General features: G+C 42.2%; 1 protein-coding gene across 2 annotated transcripts; it reads left to right on the top strand.

The window, feature by feature from the left end:
- Positions 1–1389: 1389 nt before the first annotated feature.
- On the top strand, positions 1390–13404 carry cnbpb (CCHC-type zinc finger, nucleic acid binding protein b). 2 transcript variants are annotated; one of them, XM_081357735.1, is made up of 5 exons: positions 1390–1762; positions 10185–10309; positions 10425–10490; positions 12127–12325; positions 12403–13404. In XM_081357735.1, exons 2-5 carry the CDS (start codon positions 10207–10209, stop codon positions 12518–12520), a joined length of 486 nt encoding a protein of 161 aa, XP_081213861.1. In that variant the 5' UTR covers positions 1390–1762; positions 10185–10206; the 3' UTR covers positions 12521–13404. The 2 variants fall into 2 exon arrangements, with proteins under 2 accessions (XP_081213861.1, XP_081213862.1); XM_081357736.1 differs by having other exon boundaries at positions 1712–2118.
- The last annotated feature ends 4458 nt before the right edge of the window (positions 13405–17862 follow it).

Here is a 17862-nt window from a genome sequence, read left to right as displayed (position 1 = left end):
CAGTAAGAGCTTCGTTGTGCAGTGTAACAACGTCATTGATTTCAAGCTTGGGCGATTGGAAAGGGAGCGTTCTTTGATCGCTTTCTGTATATAATTTAATCACAGTTTAAATAAGATGATTTTCATCCTAGTAAGAGAAACGATGTGAAATTGATCGTTTAGTCACTGGCTTGAGTGATGATCTGTCTGAACTTGAATAATTACACATCAGAAATCACTGATCACAGATCAGGCATTAGAATAAACATGATTACTTACATGCTGGCAGATCCATATCGTAAAAGTCTGTTTGCAAAGCCTGCACCGAAATTGCGACTGATTTACCAAATAATCCACAGTAAAATGCACCGAATACAAACAAATGATGCACTGCTGAGACATTCACATTGTTGAAAAAACCCACACCCACATTAGAATCGTTTGCAAGGTAATGGTATTGATCCTGTGTCGATCTTAACTCGTTCTCATGTCACTATTTAGTGGGCGTAGTGACTCTGTGACGTAAATATACATTGATATATAAGATTTTGCATATTATTGATATGTTTGATATCATATTATTGATTACTGATACTCTTCTGTGGTCTTTCGCTGCCCTGTGATGCCACAAGTCTCCACTTCTCAGATCCTGTCGTTTTCTGGCCTTGGGTTCAATAAAAGCAGTTTTTGGAATAACAAGGAAGTTTGGAGTTTTGAAACGTATAGGGTATTTTTTATAGTATAACGAACTCTTAACTGTCAAAAGATCAAGGAAAATTTTTATTCTCAATTCATGACCCCTTTAAAAAAAAAAATTTTTTTTTAATAAAAATAAAAATGACCAAATTAGAACAAATTCTGTATGTGTGGAAAAACAGGAAAGAAAAATTGTGTTTGCATGTGTGAGTGTGTGTGTGTGTGTGTGTGTGTGTGTGTGTGTGTGTGTGTGTGTGTGTGTGTGTGTGTGTGTGTGTGTGTGTGTGTGTGTGTGTGTGTGTCATATATGTCTCTCTCTCTCTTTCTGACAGGTGCATTCCTATAAAATACATATTGTAGAGACAAGAACACATAGAAATAAATAAACAGATGTTGGTCAGCTAGAGGAGTCAGTCGTGGACGGAAATCTATATGTATTATTATTTCCAAACACTATTCACAAACTACTAGTGCAGAAGTATGAATAATTTATTTGGATTACTAGCCATAAACAATGTAAAAGATCTATATATCTATCTATCTATCTGAGTGTGTGTGTGTGTGTGTGTGTGTGTGTGTGTGTGTGTGTGTGTGTGTGTGTGTGTGTGTGTGTGTGTGTGTGTGTGTGTGTGTGTGTTGTGTGTGTGTGTGTGTGTGTGAGAAAGAAAGTGTGTGTTTGAGAGAGTGTGTGTGTGTGTGTGTGTGTGTGTGTGTGAGAGAGAGAGAAAGAGAGAGAGAGAGAGAGAGAGAGAGAGAGAGAGACATACAGAGAGAGAGAGAGTGTGTGTAGAGAGAGAGACAGACAAAGTGTGTGTTTTCTGTGTGTGTGTGTGTGTGTGTGAGAGAGAGAGAGAGAGAGAGAGAGAGAGAGAGAGAGTGAGAGTGAGAGAGAGTGAGTGTGAGAGAGAGAGAGAGAGAGAGTGTGTGTGTGTGTGTGTGTGTGTGTGTGTGCGCAGAATGAGCGGGCCGTGTGCAGAGTCTCAGATGTGGGCGGGGCTTCGGGATTCGGTACCGTGCGCAAACCGCGTGTGGCGCAGAGACTGAGAGGAGGAACCGAAAATAAACAGCAACGAGTCACGTCGCCGAGGTGAGTTCCCTTAACGGGCGAAAACACGACATTTAACTCGACGCATATAGTGTGGTGACACCGTCAAGGTCTCGGAGAGAGTCTCCGCCGTCTCGAAATGCCACGCGTGTGTTTTTAAGGCGAATCATTCAGTCTAAACGTGTCTAGAAAGACACAGAAGTGTGTTTTCTGACGGCGCACTTTGGCCTAAACTGCGACAGGCTGCGCGCGGGAAACTCGTTACATCGGGGCGGCCATTATCGCGACGCTAATGTGCGAAATTAGCGAAACGCGTAGCTGAAGGATAGATTCAATGTCGTCGTGGGACTGGATGTGTGTGAGAGAAAGGGTCTGTGGGAACCAGCCTGATGGACCGGGTGAGTGAGGCCAGAAATCAGCCCGAGGAAGACTATTGCTGATCTTCCTCAGGGCTTCATCTCACACGACCAGCTTGTTTTGATTCTTTCCAGTGCGGGGAGATTCGAAGACACTGCTGTCTGAAGTGACTCGGTGTGTTTTCTGTGTGTTTATTAGCATAGCATTTCTGTTCACAATAGGCGCGTTCGAACGCTCGAATTCGTTGTGTTTTTTGGCATCGTTCCGATTCCAAACATTCCAGTCGCACCGATTTTAATCGAAAACCCTCTTCAAATTGTAGGTTTCAGCACGTTTAAATGGTTTATGGTGAGCATAACGTGATTTGTAAAAGGTGACAGTTGTTTTGAAGTCCGATTCGTGAACAAATGAGTCGGTTCTCTTTTCAAGGAATCGATTGAATCTGTCCGAGCGGTTCTCAAATCAACAACTCGCTGAAACCAAACCAGTTCAGAAAGCTTTATAGACATGACCGTTTTTTTACATTTTGTATTGCCAAAGCATTAAAACAACAGATTTGTTTAGAACATTTAGTAAAGCCTAGGTACAGAAAATAATAAAACTAAATAAAAAGACAATATAATATATATTCATGGCTAGATATAGCAATAATAATAATAAAAACATATTAAAGGGTTAGTTCAACCAAAAATGAAAATTCTGTCAGTAATTACTCTTGTTTCAACCCTGTAAGACATTGAAGATATTTCTGATTAAATCTGAGAGCTGTCTCACTCCTCCATAGGCTTCTCTGTTATTGAAACTTGCCGGCCCAGAAAGTTAGTAAAGACATCGTTAAAATAGTCCAGTGACTACAGCGGCTCAACCCTTAAGTTTATCAAGCGACGAGAATGCTTTCTGTGCGCAAAAATAAATAAAAAATATGACTTTATTCAACTCTTGATTTTCTTCTGTGTTTCTCTGAGTGAGTTCACGTAGTGTAACAGCGTAGTGTACAACTTCTGGGTTGTACGTCAGAACGGAGGCTCGCTATTGGCCAGCATCACACACATGACCAGCGTCGGCCAATAGTGAGCCTCCGTTCTGACGTTTGTGTTCCGAAGATGAACGAAAGTCTTACGGGGTTGAACAACATGAGGGAGAGTGATTACTGACAGAAGTTTCATTTTTGGGTGAACTAACCCTTTAGTAAAATAAATAGGGAATAATATTATTGCCTTTTATTTAGTTTTATTATTATTATTTTCTGTACATAGGCTATACTGTAAAATTAAAGAAAATAATAATAAAACTAAATATAAAAGACAATATTATAGGCTATATATTGTTCATGATCTCGAGTGTGTGTGTTCATGATCTCGAGTGTGTGTGTTCATGATCTCGAGTGTGTGTTCATGATCTCGAGTGTGTGTGTTCATGATCTCGAGTGTGTGTGTTCATGATCTCGAGTGTGTGTTCATGATCTCGAGTGTGTGTTCATGATCTCCTGATCTCGAGTGTGTGTTCATGATCTCCTGATCTCGAGTGTGTGTTCATGATCTCGAGTGTGTTCATGATCTCGAGTGTGTTCATGATCTCGAGTGTGTTCATGATCTCGAGTGTGTGTTCATGATCTCGAGTGTGTGTTCATGATCTCCTGATCTCGAGTGTGTGTTCATGATCTCGAGTGTGTTCATGATCTCGAGTGTGTTCATGATCTCGAGTGTGTGTTCATGATCTCGAGTGTGTGTTCATGATCTCCTGATCTCGAGTGTGTGTTCATGATCTCGAGTGTGTTCATGATCTCGAGTGTGTGTTTCTCAGTCGTAGGGTGCAGTCTGAGGCTATGAGCAGCAACGAGTGTGTGTTCATGATCTCGAGTGTGTGTGTTCATGATCTCGAGTGTGTGTGTTCATGATCTCGAGAGTGTTCATGATCTCGAGTGTGTGTGTTCATGATCTCGAGTGTGTGTGTTCATGATCTCGAGTGTGTGTGTTCATGATCTCGAGAGTGTTCATGATCTCGAGTGTGTGTGTTCATGATCTCGAGTGTGTGTGTGTGTGTGTTCATGATCTCGAGAGTGTGTGTTCATGATCTCGAGTCTGTGTGTTCATGATCTCGAGTGTGTGTGTTCATGATCTCAGGGTTCCAGACTGCGACCAAAATGGTCGCATATGCGACCATTTTTTGAGAATGTGCGAGTTAAAATTTGATGTGGTCGCATTTGTGCGAGTGCATGGTCATGTACTACTCAGTTAAATTCACGCATGAATTTTCCTGCATTGAACTTGTTTTAGCGCCCGCCAAAGTCTTATTTGATCGGTGAGTAATGTAGATGAACTGCTGCGCTTGTTTAACTGAAAGAACGAGCAGAGAGAGAGCCCCGGTCTCGCGCGCGCGCTCTCTCTCTCTTCGGAGTCAGGCGAGAGTGTAAACAAGACTTCACCGTCTCCAAACTAGGCGCTGTCTTGCTCTCTCTCCCGCGCACATATTAATCAATATAAATCGACACGGTGGTAAAAGGTCGGAAGAGTTTCCGTGGAGCATTCAGAGATTTTTTTTTTATTTTTTTTTTTTTTTTTTTTTCTGAATTACCGCTGGGTGTGAATTGTGCTAAATAAGTTGCCTTATCTTCTCTGAAAAGCGTTCTGGGCATTAAGCTGACATAAAAACAAAACAAAAAAAAACACTTTAATTAACCAAAAAAACTATCCAGTGATGAAATGTTTTCTGTGTTGACACAAATCTTGGATGTCCATGTCCTAACTGCTTGGATAATCACACAACGCGCATGACACGTCCAATTCGCAAACTAATGACTCATTTGAACCGATTCATTTTAATGAATGGATAAAACAACTGATCTTTCCAACAGTGAACTCAGGAGACGTCTAAATCGGTGTACTAATCAGTAACACTTTACAATAAGGTTCTATTTATTGCATAAATTACATAAAAAGTACAGTTTGCTTACTCAAGCTTAAGCTTTAAAATAAATAAAACCACTTGTTTTTTTGAAAAGCATTTGACTACATTTTTCCACACAGTGCTATCAAGAATCGATAAGAGAATCGTTAAAGAATCGGATCAATAATCAGAATCGTCAGTGGCATTATTATTGATCAAATCTTATCAATTCCCATCCCTATGTGAATACAGTAAAATTATAATCAAACATTAAAGAACATAAAAGTTTTTTTATTAGTTTATTAGTTAAAAGATAAATTTTTTGCTAACATGAGGTCTTGTGTCACTGTCAGTCTTATTACATCAGTGCAAAACTAGGGTATGCAGATTAAGACCACTATTCATCAGCATGCATTGATTAATCCCATGGCATGTAGCAAAAAAAAAAAAAAAAAGGTGCGACCAAATCATATGCTGGTGCGACCATAACTGAGAAAGTTGGTAGCACCAGTGCAACCAGTGGAAAAGTTAGTCTGGAGCCCTGGATCTCGAGTGTGTGTGTTCATGATCTCGAGTGTGTGTGTTCATGATCTCGAGTGTGTGTTCATGATTCGAGTGTGTGTTCATGATCTCGAGTGTGTGTTCATGATCTCGAGTGTGTGTTCATGATCTCAAGTCTGTGTTCATGATCTCGAGTGTGTTCATGATCTGATGATCTCGAGTGTGTGTTCATGATCTCGAGTGTGTGTTCATGATCTCAAGTCTGTGTTCATGATCTCGAGTGTGTTCATGATCTGATGATCTCGAGTGTGTGTTCATGATCTCGAGTGTGTGTTCATGATCTCGAGTGTGTGTTCATGATGTCGAGTGTGTGTTCATGATGTCGAGTGTGTGTTCATGATCTCGAGTGTGTGTTCATGATCTCGAGTGTGTGTGTTCATGATCTCGAGTGTGTGTTCATGATCTCGAGTGTGTGTTCATGATCTCGAGTGTGTGTTCATGATCTCGAGTGTGTGTTCATGATCTCAAGTCTGTGTTCATGATCTCGAGTGTGTTCATGATCTCATGATCTCGAGTGTGTGTTCATGATGTCGAGTGTGTGTTCATGATGTCGAGTGTGTGTTCATGATGTCGAGTGTGTGTTCATGATCTCAAGTCTGTGTTCATGATCTCGAGTGTGTGTTCATGATCTCGAGTGTGTGTTCATGATCTCGAGTGTGTGTGTTCATGATCTCGAGTGTGTGTGTTCATGATCTCGAGTGTGTGTTCATGATCTCGAGTGTGTGTTCATGATCTCGAGTGTGTGTTCATGATCTCGAGTGTGTGTTCATGATCTCGAGTGTGTGTTCATGATCTCGAGTGTGTGTTCATGATCTCGAGTGTGTGTTCATGATCTCGAGTGTGTGTTCATGATCTCGAGTGTGTGTTCATGATCTCAAGTGTGTGTTCATGATCTCGAGTGTGTTCATGATCTCATGATCTCGAGTGTGTGTTCATGATCTCAAGTGTGTGTTCATGATCTCGAGTGTGTGTTCATGATCTCGAGTGTGTGTTCATGATCTCGAGTGTGTGTGTGTGTGTGTGTGTTCATGATCTCGAGTGTGTTCATGATCTCGAGTGTGTGTTCATGATCTCAAGTGTGTGTTCATGATCTCGAGTGTGTGTTCATGATCTCGAGTGTGTGTTCATGATCTCGAGTGTGTGTGTGTGTGTGTGTGTTCATGATCTCGAGTGTGTGTGTTCATGATCTCGAGTGTGTGTGTTCATGATCTCGAGTGTGTGTGTTCATGATCTCGAGTGTGTCTTCATGATCTCGAGTGTGTGTCTTCATGATCTCGAGTGTGTGTGTCTTCATGATCTCGAGTGTGTGTGTCTTCATGATCTCGAGTGTGTGTGTCTTCATGATCTCGAGTGTGTGTGTCTTCATGATCTCGAGTGTGTGTGTCTTCATGATCTCGAGTGTGTGTGTCTTCATGATCTCGAGTGTGTGTGTGTGTTCATGATCTCGAGTGTGTGTGTCTTCATGATCTCGAGTGTGTGTGTCTTCATGATCTCGAGTGTGTGTGTCTTCATGATCTCGAGTGTGTGTGTCTTCATGATCTCGAGTGTGTGTGTGTGTGTTCATGATCTCGAGTGTGTGTGTCTTCATGATCTCGAGTGTGTGTCTTCATGATCTCGAGTGTGTCTTCATGATCTCGAGTGTGTGTGTCTTCATGATCTCGAGTGTGTGTGTCTTCATGATCTCGAGTGTGTCTTCATGATCTCGAGTGTGTGTCTTCATGATCTCGAGTGTGTGTGTCTTCATGATCTCGAGTGTGTGTGTGTCTTCATGATCTCGAGTGTGTGTCTTTATGATCTCGAGTGTGTGTGTCTTCATGATCTCGAGTGTGTGTGTCTTCATGATCTCGAGTGTGTGTCTTCATGATCTCGAGTGTGTGTGTGTTCATGATCTCGAGTGTGTGTGTTCATGATCTCGAGTGTGTGTGTGTCTTCATGATCTCGAGTGTGTGTGTTCATGATCTCGAGTGTGTGTTCATGATCTCGAGTGTGTCTTCATGATCTCGAGTGTGTCTTCATGATCTCGAGTGTGTGGGTTCATGATCTCGAGTGGGTGTTCATGATCTCGAGTGTGTGTGTTCATGATCTCGAGTGTGTGTGTGTGTGTGTGTGTGTGTGTGTGTGTGTGTGTGTGTTCATGATCTCGAGTGTGTCTTCATGATCTCGAGTGTGTGTTCATGATCTCGAGTGTGTGTCTTCATGATCTCGAGTGTGTGTCTTCATGATCTCGAGTGTGTGTGTGTGTGTGTGTGTGTGTGTGTGTTCATGATCTCGAGTGTGTGTTCATGATCTCGTGTGTGTGTTCATGATCTCGAGTGTGTGTGTGTTCATGATCTCGAGTGTGTGTGTTCATGATCTCGAGTGTGTGTCTTCATGATCTCGAGTGTGTGTGTCTTCATGATCTCGAGTGTGTGTGTCTTCATGATCTCGAGTGTGTGTGTCTTCATGATCTCGAGTGTGTGTGTGTCTTCATGATCTCGAGTGTGTCTTCATGATCTCGAGTGTGTGTCTTCATGATCTCGAGTGTGTGTGTCTTCATGATCTCGAGTGTGTGTGTCTTCATGATCTCGAATGTGTCTTCGTGATCTCGAGTGTGTGTGTCTTCATGATCTCGAGTGTGTGTGTCTTCATGATCTCGAGTGTGTGTGTCTTCATGATCTCGAATGTGTCTTCGTGATCTCGAGTGTGTGTGTCTTCGTGATCTCGAGTGTGTGTCTTCATGATCTCGAGTGTGTCTTCATGATCTCGAGTGTGTGTCTTCATGATCTCGAGTGTGTGTGTCTTCATGATCTCGAATGTGTGTGTCTTCGTGATCTCGAGTGTGTCTTCGTGATCTCGAGTGTGTGTCTTCATGATCTCGAGTGTGTGTGTCTTCATGATCTCGAGTGTGTGTGTCTTCATGATCTCGAGTGTGTCTTCATGATCTCGAGTGTGTGTCTTCATGATCTCGAGTGTGTGTGTTCATGATCTCGAGTGTGTGTTCATGATCTCGAGTGTGTGTTCATGATCTCGAGTGTGTGTGTTCATGATCTCGAGTGTGTGTTCATGATCTCGAGTGTGTGTGTTCATGATCTCGAGCGTGTGTGTTCATGATCTCGAGTGTGTGTTCATGATCTCGAGTGTGTGTGTTCATGATCTCGAGTGTGTGTTCATGATCTCGAGTGTGTGTTCATGATCTCGAGTGTGTGTGTTCATGATCTCGAGTGTGTGTGTGTTCGGGATGTCCCGATACCACTTTTTCACTTCCGATACCGATGCCGCAGCTTTGGCTATTTGCCGATACCGATATCAATCCGATATTTTTATTTTATTCTTGAACTAATACTAATACTAATAAAATATAATGGAAGCACTTTTCTCAATTAGCCACTTAAAAACATCTCACTCAAATGGAGAACAAATACTTCTCCAGTATATAGTCCACAACAACAGCTGATAATGAAAGACTGCCAGCCTTTATTCAAAAGACCTTGAGATATGTTTGGTAACCTGAATGAATTTAAAATTAATTTGCTATATTTCAGATCAATATATTTGTTTCCTTAAAATTTTAATTAACTAACTTTATTCTCATCTGAATTATAAATAATTTATTTCTGTATAAAATAATACTACTTTTAAAAACACATTTGATTTTCTTTTTTATTCAATGTATAATGTGTAACTTAAAAATAAACAGATTAATGCTCTGTTTTAGGACAAGAAATGAAAACCAATGCAATGATGAATGTCCAAAAGATGAGATCATTTTTGCTTTTAAACAGCGTGTGTGTGTGTGTGTGTGTGTGTGTGTGTGTGTGTGTGTGTGTGTGTGTGTGTGTGTGTGTGTGTGTGTGTGTGAGTGATTTTGGTTGGGTGACAGTTACAGTTTGACAAGAGTTTACAGTTTGACAAAAGCACAATGTTGTGTTTTACACAAATATAAGTAGGCTAAACACTTTTTGCAGTTTTAATGATGTCCTGTATGAAAATGACGGAGTATGTTTTTATGTTTCCACTGTTCGATCGCGCCCGTGCCTCTCTCTCTCTGACACACACACACACACTCCAGCATTGCAATCTTGACATCGCAGCCTGTTAATTTTGCTGCGTTCACACCAAACGCGAATAGAGCGTCAAATTTGCGTCTATCGCGTCTAGTTCGATGCTTGAACAATTTGAATCCATTCGCGCGTCTAAAACGAATAGGACGCGCCGCGCGCGTATAATGATAAAGTGAGCGTTTGAAGCGATATAGACGCGCGTTCAGAGCTAAGGCGGGCTACAGATTAGGTGTCCCTAAAGAACCCGCATATGCGCGTATCTAACAGTAACGTTAGTTCCGTATTGCATTAATTAATGTGCACGCGAGATTTATTTATTTTTATACCGTGTATTCTCTGTGTAAATCCATGCACCGAACGTACGTTCGGTACGAATACGTACCGCTCCACCCCTAATGGGTATCGGATCATTTTTTTTCTCCCCTCCGATATCCGATCTAGCGTTTTGGGCCAGTATCGGCACGATACCGATGCCGTGGATCGGATCGGGACATCCCTAGTGTGTGTTCATGATCTCGAGTGTGTGTGTGTGTGTGTGTTCATGATCTCGAGTGTGTGTGTGTGTGTTCATGATCTCGAGTGTGTGTGTGTGTTCATGATCTCGAGTGTGTGTTTCTCAGTCGTAGGGTGCAGTCTGAGGCTATGAGCAGCAACGAGTGTTTTGGTTGCGGTCGCACCGGCCACTGGATCAAGAACTGTCCGAATGCGGGACGCGGACGTGGAAAAGGTCGAGGCAGAGGCAAAGGTGAGAGCAGTCGATGTAACGACTTAAACTCGAGTGTGTGTGTGTGTGTGTGTGTGTGTGTGTGTGTGTGTGTGTGTGTGTGAGAGAGAGTAACGTGTTTCTCCTGCGCCGCTAGATCTGTTCTGCTATCGCTGTGGAGAGCCGGGCCACGTCGCGCGGGACTGTGAGCGCACCGAGGACGGTGAGGACATCTCACACATTACACATTCAGTTTGCTTTTATAGTCTTAAAGGGATAGTTCACCCAAAAATTAAAATTAGCCCATGATTTACTCGCCTTCAAGTCATCCTAGGTGTAAATGACTTTCTTCTGTCAGACGAATGCAGTCGGAGTATAATCAGAGTTATATTCAAAAATATCCAAGCTTTATAATGGCAGTGAATGGGTATATTTTTTGGAAGTCTGTAAAAGTGCATCTATCCATCATCGTCTATCCATCATCATCTATCCATCATCATCTATCCATCATCATCTATCCATCATCGTCTATCCATCATCGTCTATCCATCATCATCTATCCATCATCATCTATCCATCATCATCTATCCATCATCATCTATCAAGGGTTAACCCTTGTGAATGGGAGTTAGGGTTGACCCTTGTGAATGGGAGTTAGGGTTGACCCTTGTGAATGGGAGTTAGGGTTGACCCTTGTGAATGGGAGTTAGGGTTGACCCTTGTGAATGGGAGTTAGGGTTGACCCTTGTGAATGGGAGTTAGGGTTGACCCTTGTGAATGGGAGTTAGGGTTGACCCTTGTGAATGGGAGTTAGGGTTGACCCTTGTGAATGGGAGTTAGGGTTAACCCTTGTGAATGGGAGTTAGGGTTGACCCTTGTGAATGGGAGTTAGGGTTGACCCTTGTGAATGGGAGTTAGGGTTGACCCTTGTGAATGGGAGTTAGGGTTGACCCTTGTGAATGGGAGTTAGGGTTGACCCTTGTGAATGGGAGTTAGGGTTGACCCTTGTGAATGGGAGTTAGGGTTGACCCTTGTGAATGGGAGTTAGGGTTGACCCTTGTGAATGGGAGTTAGGGTTGACCCTTGTGAATGGGAGTTAGGGTTGACCCTTGTGAATGGGAGTTAGGGTTGACCCTTGTGAATGGGAGTGCTTGGGGCACTGCAGTGATCGCATCAAAATCACTATTTCTAAAACACTAAGAAGGCTCGACACATGAAAGTGTGCTGGAAGTGTCACCAGCGGCTCGACACATGAACTCCAGCACTGAGAACAGTGTTTGTCTACACAGAGTTTACTAAAGAGAGAGGTTTTGAACAACTCACTGCAGCTGGTGTGGTGTCCGGCCGCCGGCGTTTTCTCAGTCAAAAGTAGTCGATCTCCGAATGCAACATAATGCACTCTCCTCGTGTTACGTTTTCTCCATGTTCATCTGTGTTTAGTGTGTAATGTTGCTGTTTGATCATGAAAAGCTCCAGTTCTTCTCTATATCAGTGTCAGTGAAATGCCTGAAACGCCTCCAGTGTAGTCTTGAGTTTCCTCCTCATTATAATAATTCATGCGCAGAATAAAGGGGCGGGGCCTGGTTGAGTTAGTTAGTAGTGTGTTAAACTGGTGGTTATGGTAAGGGGCGGGACATTTCCCAAACACACTGGAAGCGCTCGACCAATCACAACACACTGCTCCAGCCAACCAATCAGAGCACAGTGTGCTTTTCAGAAGGAGGGGCTTCATAGAGACAGGAAGTAAACAGAGCGTTACTGACAGACTGGGAAGAGAGGAGCCGCAACAATGGAGAATATGAGGAGAATAATGTTCTAGTATATTAAATTGAGTGTGTGTGTGTGTGTGTGTTTTCCAGCGTGCTACAACTGCGGCAGAGGCGGCCACATCTCCAGGGACTGCAAGGAGCCGAAGAAGGAGCGCGAGCAGGTTTGCTACAACTGCGGGAAAGCGGGTCACATGGCGCGCGACTGCGATCACGCTAACGAGCAGAAGTGCTACTCGTGCGGCGGCTTCGGACACATCCAGAAGGGCTGCGAGAAGGTCAAGTGCTACAGGTGAGCCATGACGGTTGTAGGAAGAGTGTGTGTGAGCCGTGAGCGGGCCTGATCTGTGTGTGTTCTGCTCCTCTCAGGTGTGGCGAGATCGGACACGTAGCCGTGCAGTGCAGCAAAGCTAGCGAAGTCAACTGCTATAACTGCGGGAAATCGGGTCACGTGGCCAAAGAGTGCACCATCGAGGCCACCGCTTAATCCCATCCTCCATCAACTCCTCCTTTTCTGATTGATGGTTGTATTATTTTCTCTGAATCCTCTTCACTGGCCAACGGTTGGCAGATTAGAGGCTAATTCCCAGGCCAGTGAGCTCTTGACATGTTAAAAGGAGGAAAGGGGTGGAAAAAACTTCCACTTTCTGCATTTAATACAAAAAAAAATGTTTGTTTAGTTTGGTTAGAGGTGTAAACGTATAATGCTTTGTTAAAGAACCCCCTTTCCATGCCACTGGTTAACAGGGATGTTTTGAGTGAAGAACGAACGTGTCGAGAGATCGGAAAGAGTACGGTAAAAAAATAACCACACAGATCAGATCAGATCGGGAAGCAGCGCCGGGGTCTTGAATGATTTGCATTTTTTTGTTGTTTTATCAATGAGTGAGAGTGATTGACCAGCACACAACACACCCGGTCCCGTCGGGCCAGCAGGACGCAAGATACGCGGAGAAAACAATGTAAAGCAAACTACTTTATAGCAGATTCAGAACGTGATATTCTTTGTAAAACACGGGGTTTCCAGTCGAAGGCCTCGTCCGTGGAGTTTAGGTCGTTCTGCCCGAGGTGAAAACTTCATAATCGTGAGAAAGAAGAAATGCAAACAAGGGGTCATAAAACAGATTCGGAGTTTGAAGAAAGGTGAATGTTTTCACAGAAATCAAATGTTATTTTTGTACAATATCACTTTAGACTACTCTAAAAAAAAAAAGAAAAAAAAAGATGATAATAATAATAATAATAAAAAACTATCATTTGCTTGTACTCAGTTTTTAAGTCGGAAGGTAAACGCAACTGAAGTTCTAGGACATAGAAATGTAATTTTAAACTATCAATAAATCTGGAGGAGGAAGGGGTGTAACGACTGAAGCTTCGTCTCTGAGTCGTGTCTGTTTACTCTGCACTCACACACACATACACATACATGCATGCACACACACATATATCAGTTTACTCTGCACTCACACACACACATATACATATACATACATGCATGCACACACACACTCACACACACATATACCACTGTTTACTCTGCACTCACACACGTTTATCACTTATGAATTCTTCATATCAGATGTTTCTGCATTAGAGAAGCATCTGCGTATTTCACCACATATTATCAATATATAATCAATGTATATGATCAGCTCTCATAGGTATGAGTGTTTTACATGCAAAATATTTCCCAAACTCACTTTTCTTAATGTTTAAAAAAACAAATTAATAATTAAAGATGAAGAAATGTCATAAAGATTTTCACGGATCAAATTTTTTTGTACAATATCACTCAAACTACTCTAAAGAAAATGTAAATGCCTTTTTAATGTTTGTAATAATATATTACATACACACTTGTGTATGTTTTTATATACATGTATTATATATAAATATGTATGTGTGAATATATATACTAAAAGTATGACACATTTTTTTGTTAGTGTATATATATATATATTAGTGCCATCAAATTGATTAATTGCATATATACTATATATATGTGATTAGTCGATTTTATGGCTTTTATATATATGTGTGTATATTATATATATATATATATATATATATATATATATATATATATATATAAATATACATATATTTAAAGTTTTAAATTAGATTATTAGATGCAGTCATAATTAATCGATAGACGATTTGACGTTATATATATATATATATATATACACACACACACATACATACACACACACACACACAAATATACATGTATATGAAAGGCAAATAACTATTTATATATATATTACACACTTGTATACATTTACTGTATATATGAATGTATATGTTATATATATATAATTGTGTATTTATATATATACAAAAAATAAAAGTATAGGCAAATGACTTTTTTAGTTAAAACATTAAATATATTTTATATAAAATATATATTAGTGCGGTCAAATAAATTAATCGTGTATAATTGCATCTAACATAAAAGTGTGTCTGTGTGTGTATATTCTGAAAATAAAAAAGTATGATAAGCATTGATCATAGAAGAAATCATAGATCATCAGAAATCATTAAAAGTTGTATTTTCAGTTGAATTTGGAGAAACCACACATTTGTTGTGTTGAGCTATTTCATTTAGTTTAGTTTGATTTGTTCATTGCAAACCACTGAAAGTCTGTTCATTTTGCCAATAAACCTGATTTACATTGGGGGTTGAATAATTTCGAATACAACTGTATAAAATATTTTGATTTATATTTTCTATATTACATATAAACAGTAAAAATAATTGAAATAAAAACTAAAAAAGTTACTTTTTATGGTGAAAATCAGCAAATCAGTGCTTTGGTGTTCATATATGTGTATATAAGAGTATAATAACACTACACTGATTGTTGAAGTGACATCGGTGCAAACTACTTTTCTGTTGACACGTTCAGCAATATCAAAAGTGAAAGCCTCGTTTGGAGTAATTTACAGCTGTTTCATCACCAGACACACTGCAAACAGCACATTTATACTTAAAGCCATGCGTCCTCGTAAACACAACGCTATTGGATGATAAAGCAAAAAGCATTTGAATGAAACACAAATAGGCGCTTGATAAAAACTTTGCTTTTGCTGTCATGTGACTAATGCTGTATATAGAAACTTTATTTTTAGGACTGTTGAAGGCGAATGAGCCTCTGAAGTAATGTGAGTTCCCACAGATCAATGAGACCAGAGCTAAACATAGAGTGTGTGTAACTGGAGATCAGGAGCTGAACACACACTGAACTGAGTCTCAGAGCAACACGCACACATGCATCTGAGTTCATGATCAGTGTTTTTCTCATGAGGAGTGTGTTGACCTCATTACAAATGATGAAAAATGTTAGATTTCACCAGAAACACCATGTCAGGAGAGAGCCTGAGCTTAAAGTCACCATGAAATCAAAACGGACAATTCTTATTTTTTATGGAGTCAAAATAATGCAGTGTATGTTTGCAAAAACAATACTGGGTAAAAACAAAGTTGTTCTATCAAACAAAAATAAAGAATTGCAAAAGAAAAATAAAGAATTGAGAGAAATAAAGTTGTTTTGCAAACAAAAATAAAGAATTAAAGTAAAGAATAAAGCAAAAGAAAAATAAAGTGGTTTAATTTGCAGCGATCCCCTGATCAAGGCACAGTAACACGGCGGTTTACGCAATACTCATTCCCTCATCTCAGGGAACCGAGGTTATGTTAGTAACCAAGACGTTCCCTTTCGAGAGGTCTCTTGTATTGCTAAGGCTAGCTTACGCTATGGGAACCCCCTTCAAAACGCCATGCGTGTTTAAACTTCGCTCCTTACAGTAGCCCGAGGCAAGATGCCTGAGGCTTATAGAAGAGTAAAGTATGAGCCCAATAAAAGCCAGTCCGTGACGGGCTTCTTATAGGGAAAAACAAGGAATAGGCCTAATGAGGGCCAAAACCAAAATGTGTGTATATATATATATGAGAACCGCAGTTCAAATTTAACCAGGACCGAATATGTATCGGGCCCAAAGGCTCAGGGGGTTTGTGCTTACACATCTTGTATTGAAAGAACCCTTGCTTGCAAAGTGGGAACTTCCAGGTTATAAACCTCATAAATGTGGATGGCGAGGCCCAGCCGGACGCCGCACAGATATCTTCAATAGGTATTCCACTTGACCAAGCCCAAGACGAGGCCATACCTCTCGTGGAATGAGCTCTGACGCCTAAGGGACAATGAAGACCCTTAGACTCATAAGCCAGCGCGATAATCTCTGCTTTGTGACGGCGAGCCCCTTGGTGCCCTTGGAGCTATTCCGACTGTCTGAATGAGGCAGAACGCTCCAAATAGACTCTGAGAGCCCTGATGGGACAGAGTAAATTCGCTCGAATGGGGCGCCCTTCATGGCTTCCAGGACCGTGGAGAGGTCCCAGACAGGCCTCCTTGCCCCTTTAAGGAAGCGCACGATGAGGTCGTTTCTTCCTAGTGATTGTCTGGCCACAAGAGCGTGAGATGCTATTATGGCTGCCACATATACTTTGAGCGTGGAGGGGGTGCGACCCGCGTCCAAGAGCTCTTGCAAAAAGGCGAGTACACTTCGCACGAGTAGGGGTCCAGGCTCCAGCCAGAGAACACCACCCTTTTCTGAGCGTAGAGGCGCCTGGTCAAAGGTGCTCTTGCTTCAGTGATGGTTTTTAGCACCCTATCCGGGACACACCCGGGTACCCATTGAGGGGACATACATGAAGGGCCCATAAGTCTGGACGGGGATGCCAGATTTTCCCGTTCGCCTGCCTGAGGAGGTCTCTCCTCAGCCGTATTGGCAATGGGGCTGATTTCAGCAATTGTGTCAACTCGGAGAACCATAACTGGGTCTTCCAGAGAGGGGCTAGTAGTAGCACTGCACACTTGCTTTCCCTGATCCGTTCGATGACCTGTGGTAGCATCATGACTGGAGGAAATGCATATAGCGGACGGCTCGGTCTGTCATGGGCTAGCGCGTCCTTGCTCTTTGAGAAAAGTGTTAGGCAACGAGCGTTGTCTTCTGAGGCGAAGAGCTCGACCTCTGCCTCATCAAAGATGCTCCATATCAGCTGAATCGTCTGAGGGTGAAGAGACCATTCCCCTGGACAGCATATCCACAGCATATCCACACCCTGGTTCAGAATGCCTGGCACATGCGCCGCCCTCAGCGAGCGCAGGTTGTGCTGAGCCCATAGAGTGAGACTCCTGGCCATGGCGTGCAGGTTGTTTGACCTGAGACCGCCCTGGCGATTTATGTAAGACACCACTGCCATGTTGTCCGTAGGGACCAGGATTTTAGATATGGTAGAAAAGCTTTCAGTGATAGAGCAACCGCTCTCATCTCTAGAGTTTATATGTAGGCGCTTCTCCAGGCTTAGCCATAGGCAGGGTCCGAAATTAACACCCGCCAAGCGCCAAATGCGGGTAGATTTTCCGTTTGGCGAGTATATCTCAAAAGGCTATCCGCCACAGTGGCGGGTGAATGTTCATACCAAAATAATAAAATTGTCAGCGCGCACGCGCTCTTCTGCCTCCTAAGAATGAGCAGAGCGAGAGCGAGAGAGTGAGCCCCGGCCGCGCGCGCGCACTCACTATTCAGAGCGGACAAGCGTCAAGCTTCCCGTACTTTTTGACAAGCGTCCATGACAGGGCGGCCAGAGCTTCTTTGTAGCTTAAGTCGGCGGCGGTGTGTACGTACAGGTAACGCTCTATCTGTTGACGGCGCTGAGGAAAAAGGATATGTGAAGCTCCCGCCACTGGAAGAAGCGGTCGCCGCCCATTTGTGTCCTGCTCATCAAAGCCGTGCAGAGCGTCTTCAGCACTCGCGAATCGTGCA

The sequence above is a fragment of the Scardinius erythrophthalmus genome (assembly GCF_964197995.2).
Source record: "Scardinius erythrophthalmus genome assembly, chromosome: 25".
Classification (NCBI taxonomy): domain Eukaryota; kingdom Metazoa; phylum Chordata; class Actinopteri; order Cypriniformes; family Leuciscidae; genus Scardinius; species Scardinius erythrophthalmus.
This window is presented reverse-complemented; position numbering and strand designations above follow the sequence as displayed.

Coding starts and splice junctions, on each gene's coding strand:
- cnbpb (XM_081357735.1), top strand. CDS start 10,207: ATGAGCAGCAACGAGTGTTTTGGTTGCGGTCGCACCGGCCACTGGATC. Junction 10,491..12,126: donor CTGTGAGCGCACCGAGGACG/GTGAGGACATCT, acceptor TGTGTTTTCCAG/CGTGCTACAACTGCGGCAGA. Junction 12,326..12,402: donor GAGAAGGTCAAGTGCTACAG/GTGAGCCATGAC, acceptor TGCTCCTCTCAG/GTGTGGCGAGATCGGACACG.